Source organism: Ambystoma mexicanum, chromosome 9 (assembly GCF_040938575.1).
Source record: "Ambystoma mexicanum isolate Mex_15411 chromosome 9, UKY_AmexF1_1, whole genome shotgun sequence".
In the NCBI taxonomy this organism is placed as follows: domain Eukaryota; kingdom Metazoa; phylum Chordata; class Amphibia; order Caudata; family Ambystomatidae; genus Ambystoma; species Ambystoma mexicanum.
Window position 1 is genome coordinate 338,237,010 of NC_090931.1, and position 25,368 is coordinate 338,262,377.

General features: G+C 45.3%; 1 protein-coding gene across 1 annotated transcript in view; it reads left to right on the forward strand.

Annotated features, from left to right (window-relative positions):
• Positions 1-25,368, forward strand: part of LOC138487325 (uncharacterized) — a 2,513,852-nt gene that overhangs the window by 996,767 nt on the left and 1,491,717 nt on the right. The window contains exon 44 of the mRNA XM_069613924.1: positions 1,967-2,109. Within this exon, the coding sequence (XP_069470025.1) occupies positions 1,967-2,109 (143 nt within the window). The remainder of the gene's footprint in view (positions 1-1,966; positions 2,110-25,368) is intronic.

Below are 25,368 nucleotides of genomic sequence, written 5' to 3' on the forward strand. Positions count from 1 at the left end.
TAGACGAGGAGGCAGAGCGGAGATTACAAGATGGCTTGTAGAGTTGGATATAGAAGGATAGATACAGTGTTGCCTTACCGTGGATAGATTCGTGAGCCAGGAGAATACATTTAAATCTGGCCCTGTTTTGCATCATCAGCATGGTATGAGGAAGTAGGTGTGTAGCGAGAGAGTTCAAAGAGAGTTCTGGTAGCGAAGTTCATGATATTGTTGAGAGGACAGAAAGCATAGTTGGGTAGACCAAAGAGGATGCTAGCACAGTAGTCTAGTTTAGAGAAGACAAGAGATGTTAAGAGATGCTTGGCAGTGTTTAAAGGAAGGAGGTGCCTGATTTTCCTAATATTTAGGAGGTTGAGGTGAAAAGCTGTTGCAGTTTTGGGGATGAAAGTAGTGAAGGCGTGAGAAGGGTCCTAGATGACGCCAAGGCTTCTAGCTGAAAAGGAGTAGGGGAGAGTGTCAGGTGGAAGCTAGATAGGCAGAGGGGGAGATGAGAGAGAACTTTTGGCAGGGAAGAAGAGCACCTCTGTTTTGGTAGATTTTAACATCAGCGAGTGCAAAGCCATCCAATATATGTCAGAAAGACAGATGGACATTTTGATAGAGAGATCAGAGGAGAGTTCAGAAAAAGAAAGAACAACCATCTGAAAACACAACCTCAGCTTATTGTGGGTTGTTAACTGACAGTGAAAAGAAGTAGTATAAACCCATTATTTCTCATCAAAATAACCTATTAGTAAAATCAGTATATGTTCACTTGTTCCTTTAGCAGAAAAATGTATATTCTGTGTATCTAGATAAGACATATAACACACATAGACAGTCACAAACAGTTTGCGCATGTTTCGTCATCACTTCATTACATCTGATAAGGCAATTGTAAAACGAAATGCCCATAAGTGTTGTACATGCTCATAACACTAACGTGTTCTCACCCATATAATTCATTAAATGGAGCCCACATTTCTAAATATCTTGCCTCCTACACATAACCTTCTCGTAATAAGATAACTTGTGTATGCCAGTTATCCAGTTTTCAACTTGTGGCTCCTTTCTGTTTGTTCAATTTTCAAGATCTGTTTCTGAGCTATGAGCAATGCTCTGTCAATCCATCGTTGCTGACCATTATTAATTTATGTTTCATGCACCGCCATCAGTAAAGCAGTCAGGGCAAGGCTCTTGGCAATGCTTAGGTTTCTTATCATATTTAACCTGTATCCTTGATTTTCTTTTCTGAGGCCTACCTCCGCCCTAACATCACCCTGACTACTCTGGTCATATCCTCCCTGTCTCCTACTTCAATTCTGCTTCCTTCATCTCACAACTCTTCCGTCCTCCTTCTCCATCCCCTAAAACTCCACACAGATTTCTCCCTCCTCTCTATTTTTTAAAGGAATGTCCGTTTCTTGCCTTGCTCTCTGGAACAAAGTTCAACTGCGCCTTGTCCAGTATGGAGTCCCAGTTCTCAATGCCTCCTTCTTGCTCATAGTGGCTCTTCAGTTCATCTGATCATTGGCATCCATTCATCAGCGTTTGTCGCTCACGCTCTGCGTGCTCCAGAATCCTGTCTCTTCCCTTTTCCAGGTTCCTATTTGCTGGGCAGTGTTCCGGGCTCAGGTCTCCATGAACATGAAAGTTTAACTTTCCTGGCTGAAGTTTGCCTTCCCTACAAAGACGAATACACAATGGAAAATCCCATCGAAAAACGCTTTGTAAATCAGGCATGCTGTTTCTTTCTCGGGCATTTTGCCTGCAGCACAGCCCCAGCCAGCCGTACCTCCTACCAGTCTAGTGCCCCATGTTCTGGTGCTAGCACTTCTGATCAGAATATCGGGTTTAAACCAACCTGCATTCAGGAATTTGGGTGCACTGTGCATTATTCGCCAACAGAATAGCGTTGTAAATGATTAAATCATATTAAAATGTTTGAATTGATTGATTGTTCATAGTTCTGTTATTTTGCCTGCAGTCCTCCGGTATCCAGCACCCAGCCCCGCATGACCGACACCGCATCCTGCTCGCTGCCCGGCAGCCTGCTGAGCAACTTCCGCATAGTCAGTATCAGCGAAGTGCCCGCCAGCTTCATTCTGGAAACTCTGCTTCTGCTCCGAGGTATTTGCTGCTCTTACCTTTCTTGTGATGTTTGTTCATCTTTGCTCTTGTCTATAGGTCTCAAATAGCATACTGAGAATACACGATATCTGTGGATGGTGGTGTGTTCTTACGGATGAGCCAAGTTCCCTTAATTTCCCACCACTAGACTAGACTAGTGCATTCACGGGAGTAGTCCTGTTTATTGCAAAGTGTGGAGAGACCGGGGGTGACAAAGCTGTTCTAGCCGGGATGTAGAATTCTGTGTTGATCTGTGTCTGAAGTCTGATCTGCACATTTGATTTTGAAATATATGCAGTGATTACTGAACAGCTGCTCTGAGGACACAAAACCATTTGAAAGAAAGACATGTTCATAACAGATTTGCATTAGGTACCACTCATTGGCTCCATGTTACAAAATGTCCGAACATTCAAGCTAAGAATAGCCTGTAAACGGCTCTCTGAAGGAGGGTTATCACGCATCATGTTTCTTCTGAAACATTGATGAATTACTATAGGCAATATCCGAATTAGATGCCGAATGAGCTCTAAAATGGATTTCTAAGGCCAGCCATTTCAAATAGAATCTTTGCCACTCTGCCACAGGTGTTGCAAAGTAACACAATACATTGATTACTGGAAGTCCAACACTGTTCTACTAAGGCAACATCCTACCTGAAAATAAACACAAGGCCACATTGTATTAGTGCACTGTACCGTAGACACTAGGGGCCTCATCACGAGTTGGGCGGAATACAGACTGGGATTCCGGTCAACTGTATCAGCCTTACCACCCAACCCTCCGGCGGTATTACCACCCGATCACGGGTTGGCCGGTAACAGTAATTCCCCATTCACCATTGGGTCCATTGGACCCAATGTGGAATTTTCGACACAATTAGCACCGCTAATTGCGCCCGAAAATGGGAATTTTCCCCCAGTTTATAGCTGGGGATAAATGCAACCAGACCCGAGATTGGGCAGACCCTTAAATGTGGCAGTAACAGTGTTACCGCCGCATTTCAGGGCTACCGCCCAACTTGTGATGAGTCCGTATAACTGCCAATGAAATTTCTATCTAGGTGCAGATCTCTCTCTCTCTCTCTCTCTCTCTCTCTCTCTCTCTCTCTCTCTCTCTCTCTAGGTGTGTGCTTGAAAGCGTGCACGTGCATGAAGATGCACACAGGTGTGTGTTTGTGTATGTCTGCATGCCCACAAATATATGAATTTGTGCAGAGATGTACATGGGCGTGTACGTGTGTTTGAATGTGTGCACACAAATGAGTGAGAGCATGGATGGTGATGCATGAGTGTCGGTTGGTGTACGAGTGCTTGAGTGTGCAGGTGTACGTGTACATGCATATGTGTGCACACATAGCTTTGTTTGAATGTATTTGTGCGGGGGGTGAGAACAGCTGTTTGCACAGGCACCTCTACACTTTCACAAACACCTGTATTCATTTATATTCACAAAGTTGTGTGGTTGTGTGGTGGCATGAGTGTAGAGGTGTGCCTGCCTGCATTCACAGGTTTGTGTCCATTCATCTGCGTGCATATTAAGGCATGTGCAGACAGGTGTGTGTGCATCCACACAAGTGAGAAGAAATGTGCGGGTGAGTCTGCACATATGAATGTGTTATGTTGGTAGGTTTGCTGTCATTTGCATCGGTGTAGAAACGTTTTAGCCAAATAGGGTTCAGAAATATTTTGTGGACCCCTAATTGGGTGAAATTATTTGGGTGCTCGAAGCGTTTAATGAGAAATGTGAAATTGTGTTTTTTTTATTTGAAGGAATTGCTGATTTCGCTCAGCGCAAAAATGGGGAAGTGGGTGGATTTTGCCCAGAATGTAATTTTTTTACATGTAGCTCATTTCTGCTGTCCTGCCCCCCACCACCCCCATTGGTATGTTTTAGGTATTGTTTCTCAGTTGATGTGCTGCGAGAGTGAGGGTGAGTGGACTCAAGCACTGTTATACAAGCTAGTGGGAGAGGTGTAGATTTCTGATGGGGTGAGTGTGCATCGGGGAAGATGCGCTAGCAGGTGTTAAATGCGCTGTGTGTGTTTCTTAGTCAGCTGATGTCCATAGTATATGATAGAAATAAATGTTGAATTGGTCAGACAGTGAGATGCCAACAGCTATTTGAAGCTTCGAAGGCCTGCGAGGTAGGTCCTCCAGACCTGCCTTTCCCTCACTTCCCTTTCTGGGATGATTGTGATGGTGCCCCTGACCATCTCGTGGCCTGGAGGCCTTGGATTCCCCTCTACCCGCAACCTGCCATTAATGTAAGCCCCTCTGGACTGTTCATTGGGATTTCTATGTTCGCAGTTGTGCCCGCATGGAAATTCGGTATTCCAGCTCATCAGCACAAAGAATACCTTGAATTAAATGTGGGACGTCAGCAACCTACAGCACTGCATTTACTGACTGTATACCAATATGCTGTTGGCCCACACCGGCCTTGTTCAACATGGCCGCCACCTTTTTCGTACTAGTGCTGGTTCCACCTGCTGTTGCCTAGCTGACTGTGATTGGTTTGTCACCTGTTCTTGTGCACCAATTAGGCGCACCGGCAGGTGAATACTGGCCCACCTCTAAGGCCCGCGAGGTAGGCCCCTGTCTGTTCCCTGTCCGCTAACAGGACGCCCCAAGGTGAGATTCTCTCCCGCTTGTATCTCTGATTGTGCCTTTCAGGTTTCCCCTCCTGATATCTGTGTTGCTGCCGCCCTGCAACATGGGGTTAGACTCCATGAATGTGCCCACCTGATTGACTTTTGCATTTCAGTGTCGCTGCTGCCCTGCAACATGTGGTTAGGCTCAATGAATGTGCCCACCTGATTGACTTTTGCATTTCTGTGTCCCTGCAGCCCTGCAACATGGGGTTAGGTTGCATGAATGTGCCCACCTGATTGACTTTTGCATTTCTTTGTTGCTGCCGCCCTCCAACGTGGGGTTAGGATCCATGAATATGCTCACCTTGAACTCTTTCTGCCCCTTGCTTGTGATGTATTTACCTCTGCATGCTTCTCCTTGATGCAATCACTTCCTGAGATTCCTTTCTGTAACCAGGAGCACTGTAACCAATCTCTTAAGCATAATCGCCTAGATACCTGTCATGATGCCTACCCCCGGGCATCCGGATCAAGCCCATCAGCCCCGGGAGCAGGCAACCAGACATTTACAAAAACCCCAGCAGCCCCAGCTAGGGGCTGTCTGGGTTCAGTCCTGGCGCCGTAGGCACCAGGCTCATAATAAAAATCAGTCCTGGCGCCATAGGTGCCAGGCTCATAGACATTACTTACCTCATGCAGACCATGCTGCAAATAAATCCAAGCCAACGTGAGGCCTGGATGGGACTATTTTACTAGAGGGACTATTTTTTACTCAGGTGTGGTCCTGGGGAACTTCTTTCCTGGGACTTCTTTGGAGGCTATTTAAACCACGCCCGAACAGCAGCACATGCTTCGTGTTATTCTGCATCCAGCAGCGTGACTCTCACCGTGCCTGCAGCCAGCATCCAGTCTTCTACCACGCCCGCGTGCCTGCAGCCAGCATCCAGTCTTCTGCCACGCCCGCCTCGAATCCGGAGCTCCTAGAATAAAGAGGAAGAAAAGGACAAGGTTAGAAAACGACTTATTTCAAATTCCTCACCTGATTCCGGATCCATTTCATCTCCCGACCTGGAAAGTACATCAGTCCTAAACGCGTCGCTTTGCCAGCTCCAGCACGGTGCCATACTCACCAGTTCTCACAGCATCTTTCGATCCAGCACTGTCTCCATCATTTCTTCGCCGTACTCCGGCACCTAGGAGCACAGGAATAACAAGGTGAGCCAAGGGAATCAACAAATACCTCTTACCACCATAGACTTACCTGATTTACCACCTGCAGTATTATTCTCCATATCTTCATATGCCGCATCTGTAAAGAGGGAGAAAAACAATACGTTAACGCATGCAATATTTACCGGACAGCGTTGGGTAACATAGACTCTTACCTGAACGCCAGCAGCAGCTACGAGACCTTCTTCTCACAAACTCAGTTGCAACTTAAGGAAGGGGACAAGAGTGAACATCGGGGACATTGAACTCTTTGAACTTGATACTTACCAATCCCGCCTGGGACTTCAGAGTCAATGCTTACCGGAACTCTCCCAATGCCTTCAAACCAGTGAAGTAACTGGTATCTACGCGCCCCTGCAAGACACGCAGGATGGAGAGCTCATCTTTTACAAACATAAGGAAAATACTTCTTCGGGTCCAGCAGACAAGACTAGGCGGGCCAGTCCAGACAGTCATCTCTGCACTACGCATCACGTTGACGGAGACCGCAGCTGTCCGGGTCCGATCGACACCCCTGTGGGGTCCAGGTGAGCGTAACAATACCTCTCTCTGGGTTTTGTGCGCTATATAAATGAATAAAATGAAGTGTAAAAATCACAGTACAAACATCACAATGACCCTCCTCTAGGCGGATCCTCTGATAAGCACGCTGCAAAAAAGCTGTGGCAGGAAAAAAACGCCATTTTGAATGCATATTTGGGGCGTGGGTTGGGCTCATATTTTATGGTAAGGGGGGGTATGAGGGTCTGCAGGCAATCGGCCCCACATATAAATGCATTCAAATGTGCATTTTTAAATGCATTTTTTTCGGCTGAGGGATTTTGGGTGGGGACATTTTCACATAGAACCTCTCTAGATACAGACATTACAGTGGATTTTTTTACAATGGACTCCGAGAACTGACATATTACCCTCACCCAGGATCGAATATCACAGTGTCACAGAGGACCTCACCCAGAAGCAAATACCACTGTTGACCCCACCTGAGAGCAAGTCATTTATTTGCGGGACACTGAGGGGCAATACATCTGGATCACTACTAGGCACCCTTCAGCTGGGGTTAGAGCAGGGCTTGGTAAGGTGAGGATACACCGCTGTGGCCCCTGCAGGGCAAAGGTCTCCCAATCGAGGTTGTTCCCTGGAGGGTGCATTGGCAGGGTTCATACCACTCTTAATGCAGATGGGATTGTCTGCAGAGGAGCATGGGTTAGTAGCATTGGCCCCAGATTGTGCGCAATTCCAGGGGCAGCGGTAAGGAGCACTGGGAGGCAAGGAACAAATCAAGTGTATGCTACCAATGTATAAGTAATGGCTATGTTGCGGATGGCAACATGATTTGGTCAAGCAAGGCCGCCATCTTGGATTAGGCTCACTGAGACAGGGTATGCATGTGCACTAAGCACAAAAGGATATTTAATTTTGGGAACGTGGTTGCTTGGATACATTACTGGCAAGGTGTGCAGAAGCCATTTTTGCATTCATGCGGCCAATGTCTGAAAAACACAAGCTGTGGAGACAGAAATGGTCTTCAGACAGAGAAGGAAGAGGCATCAAAAGAAGCCTGGATTATCAGAGATGGATCATTTGAATTTTTTTAGAAAGGTCCTTGAGGAAGAAGGCGTTAAGAAAAAGAGGAAAGAAAGGTCTCTCTCTTCGTTATCTTCTTTGAATTCATCTTCCTGGTCTTCCACAGAAACATCCCCTGATTCAGGGTAATCTCAGAGAGAAGATCAAAAGGAAAAATACCTTGATAAGGAAACAGTAGCTCCTGTGTTCATTCAGTTTGCAAACCTCATGGGGTTTTCTGAGCAGGAAGTATTTTTATGTTTATGTTTATTGAGTTTATATAGCGCTTTAATCCAAAGCGCTTTACAGTATAACAACAAGGTATAGTAATGAAAGAAGCATATTTACAAACATGAAACAAACCAGTGATACAGTAAGCAGAACAATTTACTTAAAGGAGGGGAAGAGAGGGCGGGGTGGGAGGGAGGAAGCTCCTAATGCCCCTGGTATTTTCAATGTCAGATTTGAGGTCAGCGGGAGGAGGGGGAAGGAGGGAGGGGAAGGGAAGTGGGGGGCAGGGGGTTTGGGGGAGAGAGGTAGGGAAGGAGAGTTAGGGAGGGAGTGGAGAAGAAGGGCTTTCAGAGAGGACCAGAAGAATGAGTAGGTAGGGGAGGAGCGGATAGAAAGAGGTAGGGATTTGCAGTGAAGGGGGGCCAAGAGTTGAAAGGAGTGGAAGCGGGAGGAGGCACATGGGCCTGGGGGAACAATAAGTAGGTAGAGATCAGCTGAGCGGAGAGCGTGGGAAGGAGAGTAAAATGAGAGGAGGGAAGAGAGATAGGGGGCGAGATCATGGAGAGATTTGTAAACAAGACAGGAATTGAAATTTTAGTTGTGAGAGGCCGTTTTTTGTGGGGACATTATTGCATGGAACATGCGGGGGACACCCCCACAACCCCAAACCCTTTTTTTTTTTCTTTTTTTTGCTGCCCCTGTCCCTATATATATATGGTCACCCATATAATATCACCACAACCTTTTCCCAGCGATATTATATAAGGCGACCATATATATCGGGATAATATTACCTGATACCGTGACAGGAAGGGAAGCCAGCCGCGTTGGGAGAGAGAGAGAGGTAGAAATAGAGTCTCTAGGGCCAAGAAGACAGTATAGATAGAGGAGTGGTAGATGGATTTTAGGGGAGTCAGGTGAGAGACAGGGAGTCCAAAGAGGAGAGAGGAGCAGTAGAAGAGGCGGGAGAAAATAAGGGAGTAGATTAAGAGTTTTGAAGCGTGAAAGGTGAGAGAGGAGCGGATCTTGCGGATGTTGAAGAGGTGGTGCCAACAGGCACGAGAGGTTAGAGAGATGTGGTTGGAGAAGGAGAGGGAGGAGTCAATGTGGAGGCCAAGATTGCGGGCATGGAAGGAAAAGGGGAGATTGGAAGGGGGAAAGTGGATGAAAGGAGGGGGGACGGGGAAAGAGTGTTAGGAGGGAAGAAAAGCACTTCAGTCTTGTCAGTGTTGAGGGAAAGAAAATGGGATGACATCCAGTTTTTTATGGCAGTAAGGCGGGAAGAAAGAGTGTGATGGAGGTCGGGAGTGAAAGAAGAGAAGGAGAGAACAGGCAACAGAAAGAACAACAATAGCAGCCGTCCTCAATTCAAACACACCCCTAAAATAGGGTTTTCCTTGTTTTCGGAAATTAAAGAGGTGATTTTGTGGGATTGGAAAGAGCCAGAAAAAGTGTTGGTTCCTAGGCTTTTGGCCAAGTTATATCCCCTGAAGGGCAAGAGAAGTTCTTACTTCAGGCTATCGAGGTGGACACTATTTTTTTACAGCTTAGTGGGAAGATCTTCAATGGTACCGGAAGAAAAAATCTGCAATGCAACGGATAGGAAGGTATATGTCACACAGAAAAAGACACCACTATGACTAAGATCAGCCACATATGCCTCCTACATGGCCAAGATAGCAGTAGAGGGTCTCAAGAGGTTGTCCAAGGCAGTCTATGATGGTACAGACACTACCCCAGTATTTCATGACTTCAGTACCTAAACCGAATTTCTGGCTGACTTGGTGTATGATGGAGTTATCTAGTGCTGAGGCATTCAAGGAAGTTTAGGCTGGTCTTGGATTTAAAGTATTTTAATCAATATCGATTCTAATTGTTGCCCCACTGCATTTCTAGCTCAAGTGCTGCATCTCAATTCTAGATGTTGCCCAACTGCATTTCTAGCTCAAGTGTTTTACCCCGATTCTAGTTGTTGCCCCACTGCATTTCTAGCTCACCTGTTTTACCTCGATTCTAGATGATGCCCCATGGCATTTCTAGTTCAAGTGTCTCATTTCGAATCTAGATGTTGCCACACTGTATTTCTAGCTCAAATGTTTTACCTCGATTCTAGATGCTGACACACTGCATTTTAGCTTAAGTGCACTATCCTGATTATTGGTGCCACCTTACAGACCTGCCCCCTCCCAGGTCTAACGCACTATCTGAAAGTCACAGCCTGTGCTGCTCACCCAAGTAGCTCCACAATTCAGGCCACCAGTTCCACATATCCTGCAACCAGACCATGATCACCTGGTTCGCTTTTATCATGTTTCCTTTCTGTGTCACGCTGGAAAACGTACCTTGCAGCGGTAATAATTACATAGCCTACAAGGACGGCCTAGCCAAACTTGGATGTCCAAGACACCACCCCATCCCATGCCCCACGCCTTTTCTACCACCTTGGGCCCCCTTCCCACACACTTACCACTTGTCTCCTACATCCCCCACAAACACTGGCCTCCCAACCAACGCTGACACAACCCACAGCTGCCTAAGACCCAGGGTTCCGGGTAGCGTCTCACCCATTACCAAGCCCAATCCCACCAAACTAATCACAAAACCCCCTGCCCCACCTAAGCCTCCTGGACTGAAACCCACTATCAATCCCAACCTCACTGTCCGCAACCACAGACTAGGCACTAGGCTCCCAACCGCAACTAGTAAACCTACCGCCAAACCCAACACTAAAACTAACACAAAGTACAAAGTACCTAATAAGCCCAAATTACTCCCACTAAAAGGAGCCTTACTTAATGTCAGATTCCTTGCTGCCCGTCCCACAGAAATCTCCGACATCATTCTAACCAATGATCTAGACTTCCTAGCCTTAGCAGAAACCTGGCTTCATGAAGCCTCTGGACCACACCTATCACTAGCCATCTCTGACAAATACTCTATCCTTAGAGTTGATAGACCCAAGGCCAGGGGAGGAGGTGTATCGATCATCTCCAAATCATCATTAGACTTCAGATCAGTTGCCTCAGCGTCACTCAAATCCTGCGAGTTACTTACAGTCAAGTTGCAAACCTTCCCACAAGCACAATCACTTTTCACCTCATATATAGACCCCCAAGCCCCTCCGGGGTCTTTGAAGAAGACATCACTTCTCTCATTGCTGAAAATTCCAAGCCATCAGCACAAATCATTATCCTCTGAGACCTTAACCTTGGTTACTGCGACCCTAATGACGGCCCTGCTGCATCCCTAGCCACTGCCCTAACATAACATGGCTTTGAACAACTCAATGTCCTCCCCACACATCAGAAAGGCAGAATTATTGACTGGATAGCGACCATCAACTGCATCACACTCTGCAAGGACCCCCAACCTCTGGCGTGGACGGATCACTACCTCATCCTTCTTGAAGTTAATATTAATCATGCACCACCCAAAAAATGCCCCATGGCACCAGCCTGTCCCACCAGAAACAAACGTAACATTACTGCCGAAGCCCTACTGCCCCTGGTCCTACACATCCTTAACACACTCCCAGCCAACGCTGATCTAAACCTAATGATTGATACCTTTAATAACTCCAGGGCCAATGCAATGGATACCATTGCCCCTTTGAAACTGTGCAAAATCAAACCTACAGCTCATCTGAACTCGTGGTACACACCCAAACTTAATTTACTTAGAAAAAAAGAAAGCCAAAGCATAACTCTCTTGGAAAACAAATCCCTCCACGGAAAATAAATCTAATCTCACAAACGTATCTTCTCTATACAAAAGTGAGATAATTTGCACCAAAAAAGATGCATACTGTGATGTCGTCACATTTCTCCCTAGTCACGTGTGAAGGAACACGGGGCAGCAGGAAGGGGAGGGACGGGATATGACGTGGGGTAAGCACTTCGGAGACCGTGTGAGGAAATAAAGGATGTGTTGGACGAAGTCTCCGCGTCTGTGCATTATTTCAGGGTGTAACGTTTTACACATCTCGACACTGGCGACGAGGAACTCACGCAGCGAACACACGGAAGCGTACGGCGTACGGCGGGTGGGAGAAAATATACACTCCCCGCCAGCTGAGACTCTCCTAGAAGTCCGAGCGAGGTCTCGTAAGCATCTGTCAACAGCGACAGGTTAGCCAGCGGGTGGAGCGCGTCGGCTCCCCGCGATTGTCACACGTGGTGCGCGAGTGGAGCGCAGTCGGCTCCTCGCGACCATTCCAGAGTGGCAGAGTCATCCGTGACTTGAGCGCGTCGGCTCCTCACACAGAAGCGAGTGAGTGGAGCGGGTCGGCTCCTCACAGCGTTTTTTTTTTTTTTCTCCTTCCCTCACCAGCAACGTGTAGGAATTCCGCGGGTGGAGCGCGTCGGCTCCCCGCGACGGCTCCTTTCTGGGAAAGGATTTGGCCAGTGGGTGGAGCGCAGTCGGCTCCTCGTGCTGAAGCGTGTGAGTGGAGCGCGTCGGCTCCTCACAGCGCTTCCCGCCAAAAAGAAAAGGCAGTTACATCAGTGGGTGGAGCGCGTCGGCTCCCCACGCTCACACAGGTACGATCGATTCAAAGAGCACGCAAGTGGAGCACATCGGCTCTGTATACAAACACCATCATCAGGCCTTCAAGTAAAACGTATTAAGCTGTCATCCACTACACTTACTGAGTGCGAAATTATATTTTGTCTGTCATGCTGGATGACTCGTCTGAGGAATCACTAACAGTACAAGTAACTCCCGCCAAAACAACACGCACAAGCATGACGGACGGCCTGATATCACAACTGCCCCCCAATTTTGACCTGAGCGACACCAGCACACTGGGACCAAGGTGGAAAAAGTGGGTGAGGGATTTCGAAGTGTGTCTCAAGGCAGTAGGGCCTTTGGAGGATGAAAGGAAGCACAGTTTGCTCACACATGCCATAGGATCAAATGTGAGAGACATTCTAGATGAAATTCCTGAAGATGACATAGACACTTACACCAAATTAAAGACAACCCTAACCAATTACTTCACGCCACACACAAACGTGGACTATGAGCGTCACATTTTTCACACCACTAAACAACTAAAAGGTGAAACAATGGATGCATTTGTGATGAGATTAAGAATAAAGATGAAACACTGCGATTTTAACAACTACTCTAATGAGGAAGCCCTTCGCTCACAGATAATTGTAGGGTGTGAAAGCAGTGATTTCAGGAAACGACTTCTACAAAAGCCTCGAAACCTGAAGGAGATTCTACGCCTGGCTCGATCCGAGGCAGCGCTAACAGCACAGGTGGAAGGTCTTGATGGCATCACCATCATTCACGGGAAGCATGAAAATCTACACAAACTTGAAAGCACCACCAGAGGGAACACAGATCCATTTTGCTATCGCTGTGGACATGAGTATCCTCATGAAGGCACCTGTCCTGCCATGGGTCAAATTTGTTCTGCCTGCGGGGGAGAAAATCACTACAAGGCTGTGTGTTTCATCTATCGCAGCAAAGTGCGAGGAAGTGGACGAAATAGACGCTCCACACCAGAAAGAGAGGTGAGGCGTATGAGTCCCAGTCGTGAGTCACACTACCATAATGACGCAACACGCCGCCGACAACGAGAAGAAACATCCGATAGAAGACAAACAAAGACCACACATGAATGGCGTGACAACAAATCTTCATCCTCCGGACGGAAAAGACGTCCCCGGAGATATGTCAGGTGTCTGGTAGAACAATCACATTCTGACAGCATCTCTAGCACCTCCTCAGAGGACAAACCCAAGAAGGAATCAAATCCACATAGAGGAGAACCACGGACAAAAGGTTACCTATATGCCCTTGGAAACCCCACAGCAAAAGAAAATAGCCCTACTCTCATCATAAATGTCAACCAAGTGGCTGCCGAATTTCTGGTGGACACAGGAGCCACAGTAAACGTGGTGAGTGAGGAAGTGTACAACAACATGCCAAATGCCCCACGTTTGCAACCCGCGAGAGCACTCATTTTTCCATATGGCTCCAAGACGCCGCTACCATGCAAAGGCTTTTTCACGGCGTCATGTCGATACAAAGATCACGTGAAGGAAATACCCATGCATGTTCTTGAAGCTGCCACTGACAGTGGATGTATTCTCAGCTACAAATCTGCGGTCGACATGGGCCTAATTCATGTCCTATACAGACTCATGATGCACAAACACCTGGATCCCACCGCCAACATTGACAAAATTTTCCCTGCACTGTTCAGAGGACTTGGAAAATTGAAGGACAGACAGATTGAACTACACATAGACAACAACATTCCCCCGGTAGCGCAGCATTACCGCGGCATTCCCATCAATATACAAAAACAAGTGGAAACCGAATTAATGAAGCTCTTAGAAGCGGACATAATTGAACCTGCTGAAGGCCCCACTCCGTGGGTATCCCCCATTGTGCCAGTCCCGAAAAAAGACTCCGCTGACATTCGCATTTGCGTAGACATGCGAAGACCAAATGAAGCAATTTTGAGAGAACGTCACCAATCTCCTAGGATAACGGACATGGTGCATCTACTCAATGGAGCCACAGTGTTTTCAAAACTGGACCTCAATAAGGGGTACCATCAACTAGAACTTCACAAAAGGTCCAGGTACATCACCACTTTTGCCACTCACCTGGGCCTCTACAGATACAAGCGGCTCAGTTTTGGAGTTTCTTCAGCGGCTGAAATATTTCAGTCGGAAATTCATAACGTAATAAAACATGTACCAAATTGCTTGAACTATAGTGACGACATCCTAGTGTTTGGACAAAATCAAGAACAGCACGATGACACCCTTATGCGTGTGTGCATGGCACTGGAGGAAGCACACCTCACCTTGAACAAGGACAAATGTGAATTTAGAAAGCCAACCCTGCGATTCTTCGGCCACATCTTCTCCAAAAATGGAATGACTCCGGATCCTGAGAAGGTCAGAGCACTCACAAACACAACACCACCGACCTCCGTCACCGATCTGCGATCTTTTCTTGGTCTGGCAAGCTATTGCACGAGATACATTAAGGACTTTGCATCCGTCAGTGCACCCTTGAGAGCCCTCACCAAACTTAACGCCGATTTCCGATGGACGGATGAATGCCAACAGGCGTTCCAAATCATCAAGGATCGCATCGCTGATGCCAAAAACATGGCATACTTTGACCCACAGAAACACACGGAATTAATAGTGGATGCTAGTCCAGTTGGCCTAGGAGCCATTCTAACTCAACTAGATCACAAAGATGGCCAGGCCATACACATAGTATCCTATGCCAGTCGCAGCCTCTCAAAAACTGAACAAGCATATTCACAAGCGGAGAGGGAAGGTTTGGCGGTCGTGTGGGCATGCAAACATTTTCATCTTTTCCTATATGGGAAGCCTTTCACCATAGTCACCGACCACCAGGCACTATTATTCATCTATGGGAATGCTCAGGCCACGATGCCTCCCAGAATAGCTCGATGGGCCTTAAGGCTACAAGACTATCAATTCAACATCATTCATCGACCCGGAAAGGAACAAAATCCTGCAGACTTCCTTTCACGTCATCCCAGTCAAGACTGCCACTCTGATCCATCCATTGCAGATCAATACATCATGTATGTGGTCCAAGAAAGTACACCACAAGGTTTGGACATGGAACAAATAGCCAGAGAAACCATCTCGGACCCTGCAATGCAGGTCATTATGAGATGTCTTGAGACAGGGCACTGGAAACAGGCAAAGCAACTCAAAGAGGGTGCAGAAGAAGAAACCAAGCAAGACATCACCTGTCTGCTCACAGTAAAGGAAGAACTTGCGGAAACAGAAGGACTCTTACTGAAAGGGACAAAACTAGTGATTCCTCGCTCATTAAGAAAAAGGGTTCTTGAGCTTGCACATGAAGGACACCGGGGAATAGTGTCCACAAAAAGGATGTTACGACAAAGGGTATGGTTCCCCCAAATGGACACACAAGTGGAAGAACTACTCAAAAACTGTCCCACGTGTGTGGTTCTTAACCCTCAAACCAGACCTGAACCCCTCAAAATGACTGAATTGCCAAACGGAACCTTGGAAGAAATTGCCATCGATCACTATGGTCCTCTGGAAGGGGGTGAATACGTCTTAGTGGCCATCGATGAGTACTCGAGATGGCCAGATGCACAAATTGTACCGTCGACAGCAGCATATCACACTATCCCCGCATTGGACAGAATGTTTGCCATATACGGAATTCCAAAAGTAGTGAAATCAGATAATGGACCCCCATTCACTGGACAAGATTTCAAAACCTTCGCAGAATACATGGGTTTCCACCACAGAAAAGTAACACCGTTGTGGCCTCAAGCGAACGGCACAGTGGAACGGTTCATGGGAAGTATTAAACGCACCACGCAGATAGCTCGCCTGACTGGAGAGCCACTGGAAAAATTACTGTGCAAGCTAATGAGAGACTACCGCAATACCCCGCACAGTACCCTGGCAAGTCACCGTCAGAAGTCATGTTTGGCAGAAATGTACGAACTAGACTACCGCACATAGAACTGGAGGAAGAACGGTACAAAGGAGACACTGAAATGAGACAACAAGACGCGGCCCAGAAAATGAATATGAAAACCATGGCAGAAAAGAAAAGGAGGGCCGAGGAGAATAGTTTAGAGCCGGGAGACATCGTCGTTGCGCGACAGCCACAACATCGCAAAAACATGGCATCGTTCAATGAAGAGCCCCTCACCATCACACAGAGGAAAGGCTCTCTCATCACAGCGGAGGGAACAACGCACACGATGACAAGAAACAGCTCTCACTTCAAGAAAATGCCAGGGATCATACCCCTAGTCGAACATTACATGCCAAGGGACACTCTGATGCGGGATGCACCTTATGAAGGAGACCAAGAAGATTCCGACACTGATGAGCCCCGTTGGCCACCTCAGGAATCGAGCGAAAGAAATAACTGGAGACCTCAGAGATCTCGACGTCGACCACCGCGTCTCATTGAGGAGATGCCCTGATAATGAACTTAATGTTTAGTATCGGGGGGGTGTGATGTCGTCACATTTCTCCCTAGTCACGTGTGAAGGAACACGGGGCAGCAGGAAGGGGAGGGACGGGATATGACGTGGGGTAAGCACTTCGGAGACCGTGTGAGGAAATAAAGGATGTGTTGAACGAAGGCTCCGCGTCTGTGCATTATTTCAGGGTGTAACGTTTTACACATCTCGACACATACAACTTCAGGATTGATCAGGCAGGGTCCTCCACTAAAGAATTATTCAAAATTCTAAAAGAACTAGAAAACTCCAATCCACCCACTGACACCTGCTTGAAAGACAAAACCTGGTGTACTAGCATCCAGAATGCCCTTAACAACAAAATCACTGGACTTCAAACTAAAATTGAGGACAAACACCAACAACTTTCCAACAACAAGTGTACCAACCCCAGGTATTCTGCACCCAGCAATTCCAAATTGGGCTTCACATTCAAGAAAATAACTAAGGTAGAAGTTCAAAAAATCATCACCTCCTTAGAACCTTCGCACTGCAAAGGGGACAGTTGTCCCGCCCAGATCATAAAAGATGCAGCTAGAGACCTATCCCCCTTCATCACTAAACATATCAACCTATCATTTACCAACAACTCAGTCCCCAGCAACCTAAAACAATCATGGGTTCTCCCACTCTTGAAAAAACAATCTTCAGACCCAGCCATACCCACCAACTACAGACCAATCACCACAGTCTCATTCCTATTAAAAATCCTGGATAGAGTGGCGTACCTCCAAATTCAGGAATATTTGGAATCTAACCAACTGTTAGGAATTTGTCAATCTGGTTTCAGACCTCAACATGGAACAGAAACTGCCCTTGTTGATCTTAAAAGCCGGATTGACGAAATCAAAGACAAAGGCAATGCGGCGATCCTACTCCTCTTAGACCTCTCAGCGGCATTCGACCTAGTCGACCATAAAATCCTCTGCAGCCACCTAACCACCGCAGCCCACTTCTCCTCCTCTGCCATCACATGGATACATTCCTTTCTAGAAAACAGAACCATGAGGGTTTTCTAGCAAACAGAACCAACAGCCACATCAGACCCCATCCCCATCTCATGGGGGGTCCCACAAGGATCTTGTGTCTGTCCCACTTTGTATAACATATTTACAAAGCCACTGTTTGACCAATTGGACCGTCTGGGTTTCACCTACATGAATTATGCAGATGACATCCAGATACTCCTCACAAAAGTGATGGGAGGAAGGTTTCGAATGAATCTAAACCACTGGCAATTGCTCTGGGCCAACCTTCCTCACCACCATTTTTTTAGCCCGTCTGCGCCATTGCAAAAGGGGACCAGCCATGTGCAAATCAGTCAGCAGCTGCCGCCACCGAAGGTAGCAGCCCAGCCCGAACTGCTAGGCCAGGTCCCCTCTGCACAGAAAACCAAGCAACCCCAGACATGTTTCGGCCTTGTTGGACCTCCTCAGTGAGGTGCAGCCTGGTTCCCTGTGGCGCAGCGAGCAAGAGACCCACGTCTGGGCATACCCTCTCTCACAAGGAGAAACAAACTGACCACAAAAATGATGGGAGGAAGGTTTCGAATGAATCTAAACCACTGGCAATTGCTCTGGGCCAACCTTCCACACCACCGTTTTTTTTGCTAGAGCCCTCATACAATCCAAACTGGACTATTACAATAGCCTGTACCTGGGTGCCAACCAATCTGTAATTAACAAATTACAGGTACTTCAAAATAACACACTACGTGCAGAGCTCAACATTCCCAGGCGAGAGCACATCTCCACTGCTAGAAAATAGTGCAAATGGCTCTCCATACGACAAAATATTTATCTGAAAACCATCTGCCTCACAATAAAGGCATTGAGACACCTAACCCCACCATATCTCACAAATAAATTTACCATGAAACCCACTACCAGAGCCACTATATCCCTCAACACTTTATGTTTGACAGTATCCAGATTCTCACTACAAAGGGCCGGAGGGGCCAGCTTTACCGTACTCGCCTCCCAACTCTGGAATACCCTACCACTCAACATTAAAACTATAGAATCTTTCCAGATCTTCAGGAAACATGTTATTGGTTGGCTCCTGAACAATGAGTGGCACCTCAGATATGGGGTACACAACGTCTGCTTAACTATGTATGTGATCTCCGCAAACTGCTGTATTGGAAATTGTAGTACCCCAATATGTGTGTACACCCCAAACTGCTTAACTTGTATATATACCCTGTAAACTGTCTTACTTTGAAAGTGTACATTTTATACCATGTAACCGTCTTCTTTAAGCGCCCTTCTACCTCTGGGTTTGGAGTGCTATACAAATAAATAAAACAAACAATATGTTACCACCAAAAGCTTCAAACAGAATGTATGCAGAAACTGATACCCTTAATACAGGAAGGGGACTTTCTGGCATCCTTGGACTTACAGGGTGCTCCTGTGATTCACTGTGGGCAAGCACCATTCCCAGTTTCCAGTTACCATGCAATTTGAGATGGACTCCACTCATTGGATCTTCACAGAGGTATAGGAGCCAGTTGTGATGTGTCTTCACCAAATGGCATACACACATTCCTGTGTCTGAATGTGTGCATCCCATTTGCACAAAAAGTGGGCGTTTCTGTGTGTTGCAATGCACCTCCCGAATGAATCCACGTTTAGGTTGCTCTTTGAAAGTTGCAAAAATCAAAGACTTTCTCCTGCACCTGTTTGGACTGGGCTCAGGGAAGTGGCAATGCATGAGAGCTTCATTGCTGAGCCTTCCGTGCATTTTCTTTGAAATGGGAGGGCAGAGATACGAACCGCTGCTCTCTCACTTGCATTTTTACCCTTCAAACAAGGATAGAAAGGCAATTTTCTTTTTTTTACTGCGTTTCACAGTGAAAGGTCCTTTAAGGGCCTATCTATTTGAAATGTGCTCCCAGCAACCGCATGATTGCTGGGTGACAGTCATACATTCGTTTCTGCAGCACGTTCCAGGCAGAAGGGGCTGGACAATGCATCTTTGCTCTCCTGTCCAGTCCGCCCCTGAAATTCCCAGGTCACCTTTGAGAATGAGATGGCCTGCACATTTCTGCAATGAGTGCGAATGAAATAGGAGTATCCCTTGCATTCTTTTCATTTGCGCTGATTTTTTATAATCTGCCCCTCAATATTGTTGCACTAAAGAATAGATGTAATTTATGCTTTTGATACCACATTATGCCAAAGCTACCCTCAGAAATGTGCAGCATTTAAGGTGGAGCAGTGGGCAAATGAGAGGTAAGGGAATTTGGAGTGGGCAGCACTGTTGTATTGCACTGCATGAGAAAAAGCTTTCAGCCATGGGTATTATTGCCCAGTTAGCCCACACTGTTTTAACTGCATTATTGACTGCCATTTGATGACCAGTGATCCAAAAAGATCATTTTTTTGCAAATCTCCTTCAATTGACAACAATGTAAAAAAAGGTAGCAGGCACCCCTCTCTCGAAAGAACACGGCATGATAACCTGTTCAGTGGTTTTTAACCTTTTTTGTATCATTGACAACAATGTACCTCAGCTAGTTGCTATGGCTTGAACCCTGTACTAACTTTTAGAGGTAAGGGCCTCATTACGAGTTGGGCGGTATTCTGGTGGTAAATCTGCTGGAATACCGCCCAATGGAATTACTGTTACCGCCACTTGGTCTGCCGAATTTACTGCCGGATTACAAGTGGCGAGGGTGGTGTTAGCCCCTATTAATTTGGAGTCCATAGGATTCCATTGAGGATTTTGGCCGAATTACCGTCACAATAATTCAGCTGGCTGTAATTCTAACGATTTTGGCAATTTTTCAGCAGTAAGTGGTATGATTTGCCTCCAGCATGATGCTGGAGGTAAATCACCCACTCTAGGACCAAACTCATAGTATGTCGGAGCAGGAAAAGTGGCAGTAATTCCCTTACTACCACTTTTCTCCTGTACTGGCATATTCATAATGAGCCCCAATGTGTGATTTACTTCCCTTGTACAACCCCCCTTTTTTTGGCAGCACGGGTTAGCCCCTATGGTTATCAGTGGAGGGGTCTATGTCCCCTCTGAGAGATTTCTGTATTGTTTTACTGTAGGACACACCACATTACAGTGAATTGCTGCAGGGACCCAAGTATCCCCTTTTCTTTTTCTGTAGTACTATTTTTGTTACTTTTTGATGTATCCAAGACAGGCCGGTGGCAGCAGATTCAGTTCTAACAAAACCTAGTAACGTTGGCACCACTTCGTATTTCTGATTCTTAAACGTTTGTCAATCTTTTTTTACACTAATGTTACTCAAATTCCTCAGGACACAATCGTATAATAGAGCCATTGGCACACGGGTATGGAATACACAAGAAGGTTCTAGGGTTGCCCTTGGAACTACCTCATGCTCATCGCTATAGTTGGCTTTCAAACCTTTTTCTGATCATTCAGATATCAATTTGCTTCTACTTAGTACATTGTTTCAATCATGTATTCTATTTATGTTTTGCATAGTTCTTTTTAATACATGATATGAGGCAGTACAGATGTTCTATGTGGCTAATGCATTTCAGATTGAATCCATCCTCTGGACCAAACAGTACTGCATATGTCAAATCAGCACAGCCTCAGTGTTTGCTCGGTTTGGAGTGAATAAGTAAGGTTAGAGAGGCGTGTGGATTATAATCAGGAACTGGTGTTTGGGTGACCAGGCACAGTTTATATTGCTGATTTGACGTATGCAGTATTGTTGACGTGTGCTTCAGTCGCTATCCCAAGTTTACAAGTTCTTAATTTGCAAAAATATTGGAACATCACATAGGGGATTACTTGCCTTACTAAATGTGTAGTGTATTCGATTGTATGCCCATGTGACTTAATGTACATAGGATCAACAATTTGCCAACTGAAGATACGCATCCTACAACACTACAGGGCAATTCTCAATCATGATGCCAATTATCCCTTACCTGTACATTGTGCAGACATACATGGAAGTGATGCCTCACTTATTTGGTTCTTTGCATTAGCACATATACCAGTACATAAAAGAAGGGGCAATAGAGAAAGGAAATTATGTAAATTGAAATCCCGGCTAATAATAACCTTTGTCATTAAACAACCTAGAGGTCACAATGCCGGAGAGGAATTAGCCATACATCTTTTGGAGGATTCAAGTAAGTTTGTACTTTGGTCATATTGGAACAAGGTACAAGTAATGGATGGCAATGCTCTTCAGTAAGTGTGTGAAGAACTTAAATGTACCATGCGATACTGTTTCCATGATCTAGTAAGCATTTGAAACTGAGCACTGTAGATTAGAGAATAGTACAGCATGCTGCACTCGATGAAGTAGTGAGACATCTTTGTGTGTTGACATTGCACTTTAGAACACGTAGACTCTTTAAAGGTTTTGACACAGCCGTCTAGCCCACTTGGGCAGGACCTTTCAATTGGCTATCTGGAAACATCAATAAGCACTAGCACTTTATTGGCACTAGATATAGCACCTTAAAGCACGCACTCACTTTGGGTATTTTACAAAATAGCATTCTAAATAATTGTTATAATTGTTTCACTATATAGACAGTGAATTGTCATTTACAATTAATTGCTGCAGCTACTTATTTGGCTTCAAAATAAGAGAGTTGTCAAGTACGTTACCACGCAGGATTTTACTGCCATCTGATATATTAGTAATTTATTGGCCACTTGGCCATGGGGGCTGATTGTATAAACTACGAATACCAGTACACTAAAAGGAAGGTCTGAGATCAATGTTCTCTATTTATAGAATATACCGTATTGACGAGGTTCTTGAATGACGTATCAAATGCTTTGACAATAATATGTGAATTGCCATTCTAAAATAGTTGCCAGCATTTAGCAAGCTATTTGGATATCTATCAGCTAGTAGTCACATGACTGAGCACGTGTAGATTTTCACGAAGTGTGGAAATAAATGATGCCCCAAGCATACTGGTTGCAAATTTCGCCTGAAGAAGCCCCAGAGTTGGGGGTGGAACGCGTGGCATGAGTAGGAATGTTCTATGGAGAGCTCTTTTAATTCATAAATCCATGCTGGCTTATACATGTATATATTCATGCAATTGTTGAATTTTCCAAATAAAGACATGTTTTAGCACGTACATATCGGACCGAGTTCTCTTTTGAATTGGTGCTGGCTTCAGTTGTTTGTCGAGTAATCCTAGACAACAGCAGAGTTGGCAAAAAATGTGTATATCATGTGCGTGTGTGTTTATAGTGTGTTTTAGTGCTAGCTGCTAGACTTTTACTTCACCTGCTTAGAGTTTAAAGGTCTAATCAATTAGTATATTTGTGTCATTCTGTGTTGCTTGAGTGCCCTCTTTATGGTTAACTGTACTATTATGGTTGTTGAGGCCTTTATAGCATTCCCTGGATTTGTTGGGGATTCAAATACTTAAAAACACTTAGATTAACCGTTCTCTGGTGCTTAAATTTATGGCTTTAAAATGCCCTTTCCCTTTTCAGGACATGATGCTTGTGTCAATTAACATGAATGTGACAGAGAATGTAGTAAAATGTACCATCCAATGATTTCCTTTGTTGTCCTCAAATACTTATCCTTTTTCTTCAGAAAAGGAGATCTTTTGTGACATATGCATATTTGAATGCGTTCTGCTATGCTTTGTTCTCAAGACCGGAGTCCAGTACGTGACATACACCCTTGTGAATAATTCCCACAGCCTGATCAATACCTACATCATAAAAAGAGAACCGCAACTAGAGGTTGTGTTCGGATTCTGATAGCCAATCAGGATCTGAGGCTTGCGGGCAATATTCACTGGTGTGGCCCAGCATTCCTTGGATCCCGATGGCTGTGAGGAACCCTGATGTGCTCTCTGTGCTCTGCTCTCACCCCTTGTACTTGTTGATATATCTTTATTACTCTATGTCTGGTTCTAACAGGCAATATTATTCCCGTTTATTTGGCTTTTCCCTTACCTCTTGTAATTAAGAAATAGAACCCGGGGGGGCTTTACTGGTGTGGTAATGCCCCGGGGCATCAGTTACAAGCCCAAGTTAAGGCTTTAACATAAGTCCCTTCTCCCTTTCCATGGTGCCCATTAAACAATGTTTAAAAAAAGTAAACAAAGGAAATGGCCACCAGAGAATGGGGAGAAGGGACTACTGTTCCCAGCACCAGCGAGGGACAACACAGCACACGGTAAGTGGGGAGGGAGTGAAAGGGCCTAAATATGATGAAAAGTGGGTTTAGAGGTGCGGGAAGGGGGCGCAGGGGGCACAAGGAGCAGACTTACCTGATTCCCGGTAAGGAGCTTTCCATGTGTGGTAAGAACCCAATTCCAAGACTGCTCATTGTCTGGGAGGCCGCCATCCCTGCCCCTCACCAGGTACTAATGTAGGATCATTTCTGAGGTATCATGTTATTGTTTTGTAGCAGAGATGTCACTTAGTTCACAATGTTTAATGCAATGGGCATAGTTTGGTGTAAGCTAGGGGAAGCCATGGAAACCTCTATGTTTCTGTTTGCAACCTCTGGGATTTAAATATTCTAATTGCTGATCTTTCTTTTATTTTTTTTTATTTTTATTGTTTTAGTTGAATTTAATCAACCTTTCAATATTCTGACAACACAACAAAAGGAGAAAAAAATCTAATACATAAAATCAACCTTACAATGGTGTGACAACAACATAAGGGTTCTATAACATTAAAAGAATCCAATCTGCTTGATACTAAGCACATGACACGATTACATTTAAACATAATAAAATGAACCTTCACAGTTGTAGCACACACACAAAAACAGACTTGATATTCTGTTAAACACACTTAACAAGTTCATTGGTGTTAAGCATGTCCGAACTGCTTGTATCCTGACAACAATTAATTGCATTAATCACGGTACAAGTCAAACATTTAAAGTTGTAATATGACTCAAGGGGTATATACTCTATATTACAGCATGAGCCAAGCTCAACTCAAGTGCGCAAGACAGGTCGCCAAACATTATGTGATTCATTATACAGAGTAAATATTAATTGCAGGAAATGTGCATCAATCTTCTGAAAAGCCACAACATGCGCAGTAATTTGTCATTCGTCTAGTCTTGTATGACCATGATCCCAGCTAGATTGATATCTGGTTAATTGGTGCACCCCTACTGCACAGACCCTGGTCTATCTGATTTTAACTGAAGGCTAGTTAAGAAATGAATAGTTGCCAATTGCAGAGACACATGTTTACTACTCATGATGATAGTCCAACAGGTACTATATTGCAAGTTACCTAAAAACTTGCAGTGTTTATCATAATGAATTTGTCTGAGATGATGTAGAGCCAGACATCGGGTGATCAAATGTTCCAAAGTTTCCAGCATATCTACGTCATTACAGAAGCGACAGACATTTGCTTGTAAATCCAATAGATGGCGTTTCACCAAAATATCTTTTACAGGCCACATGTTAAATCATAAGCAGAGAATTGATTGTTTATAATGTGGGGAGGGGCTTTGAGTAAATATGCGGGCATAGTGCGTACTCTTTTCGGTTGAAACGTACAGGCACTACCGTCCTTATAGCTTATGCACAATTCACATGTACGGATCCAATCCCTGTTATAAAGTTTTTCTTTAGCTTTATCCGGATTG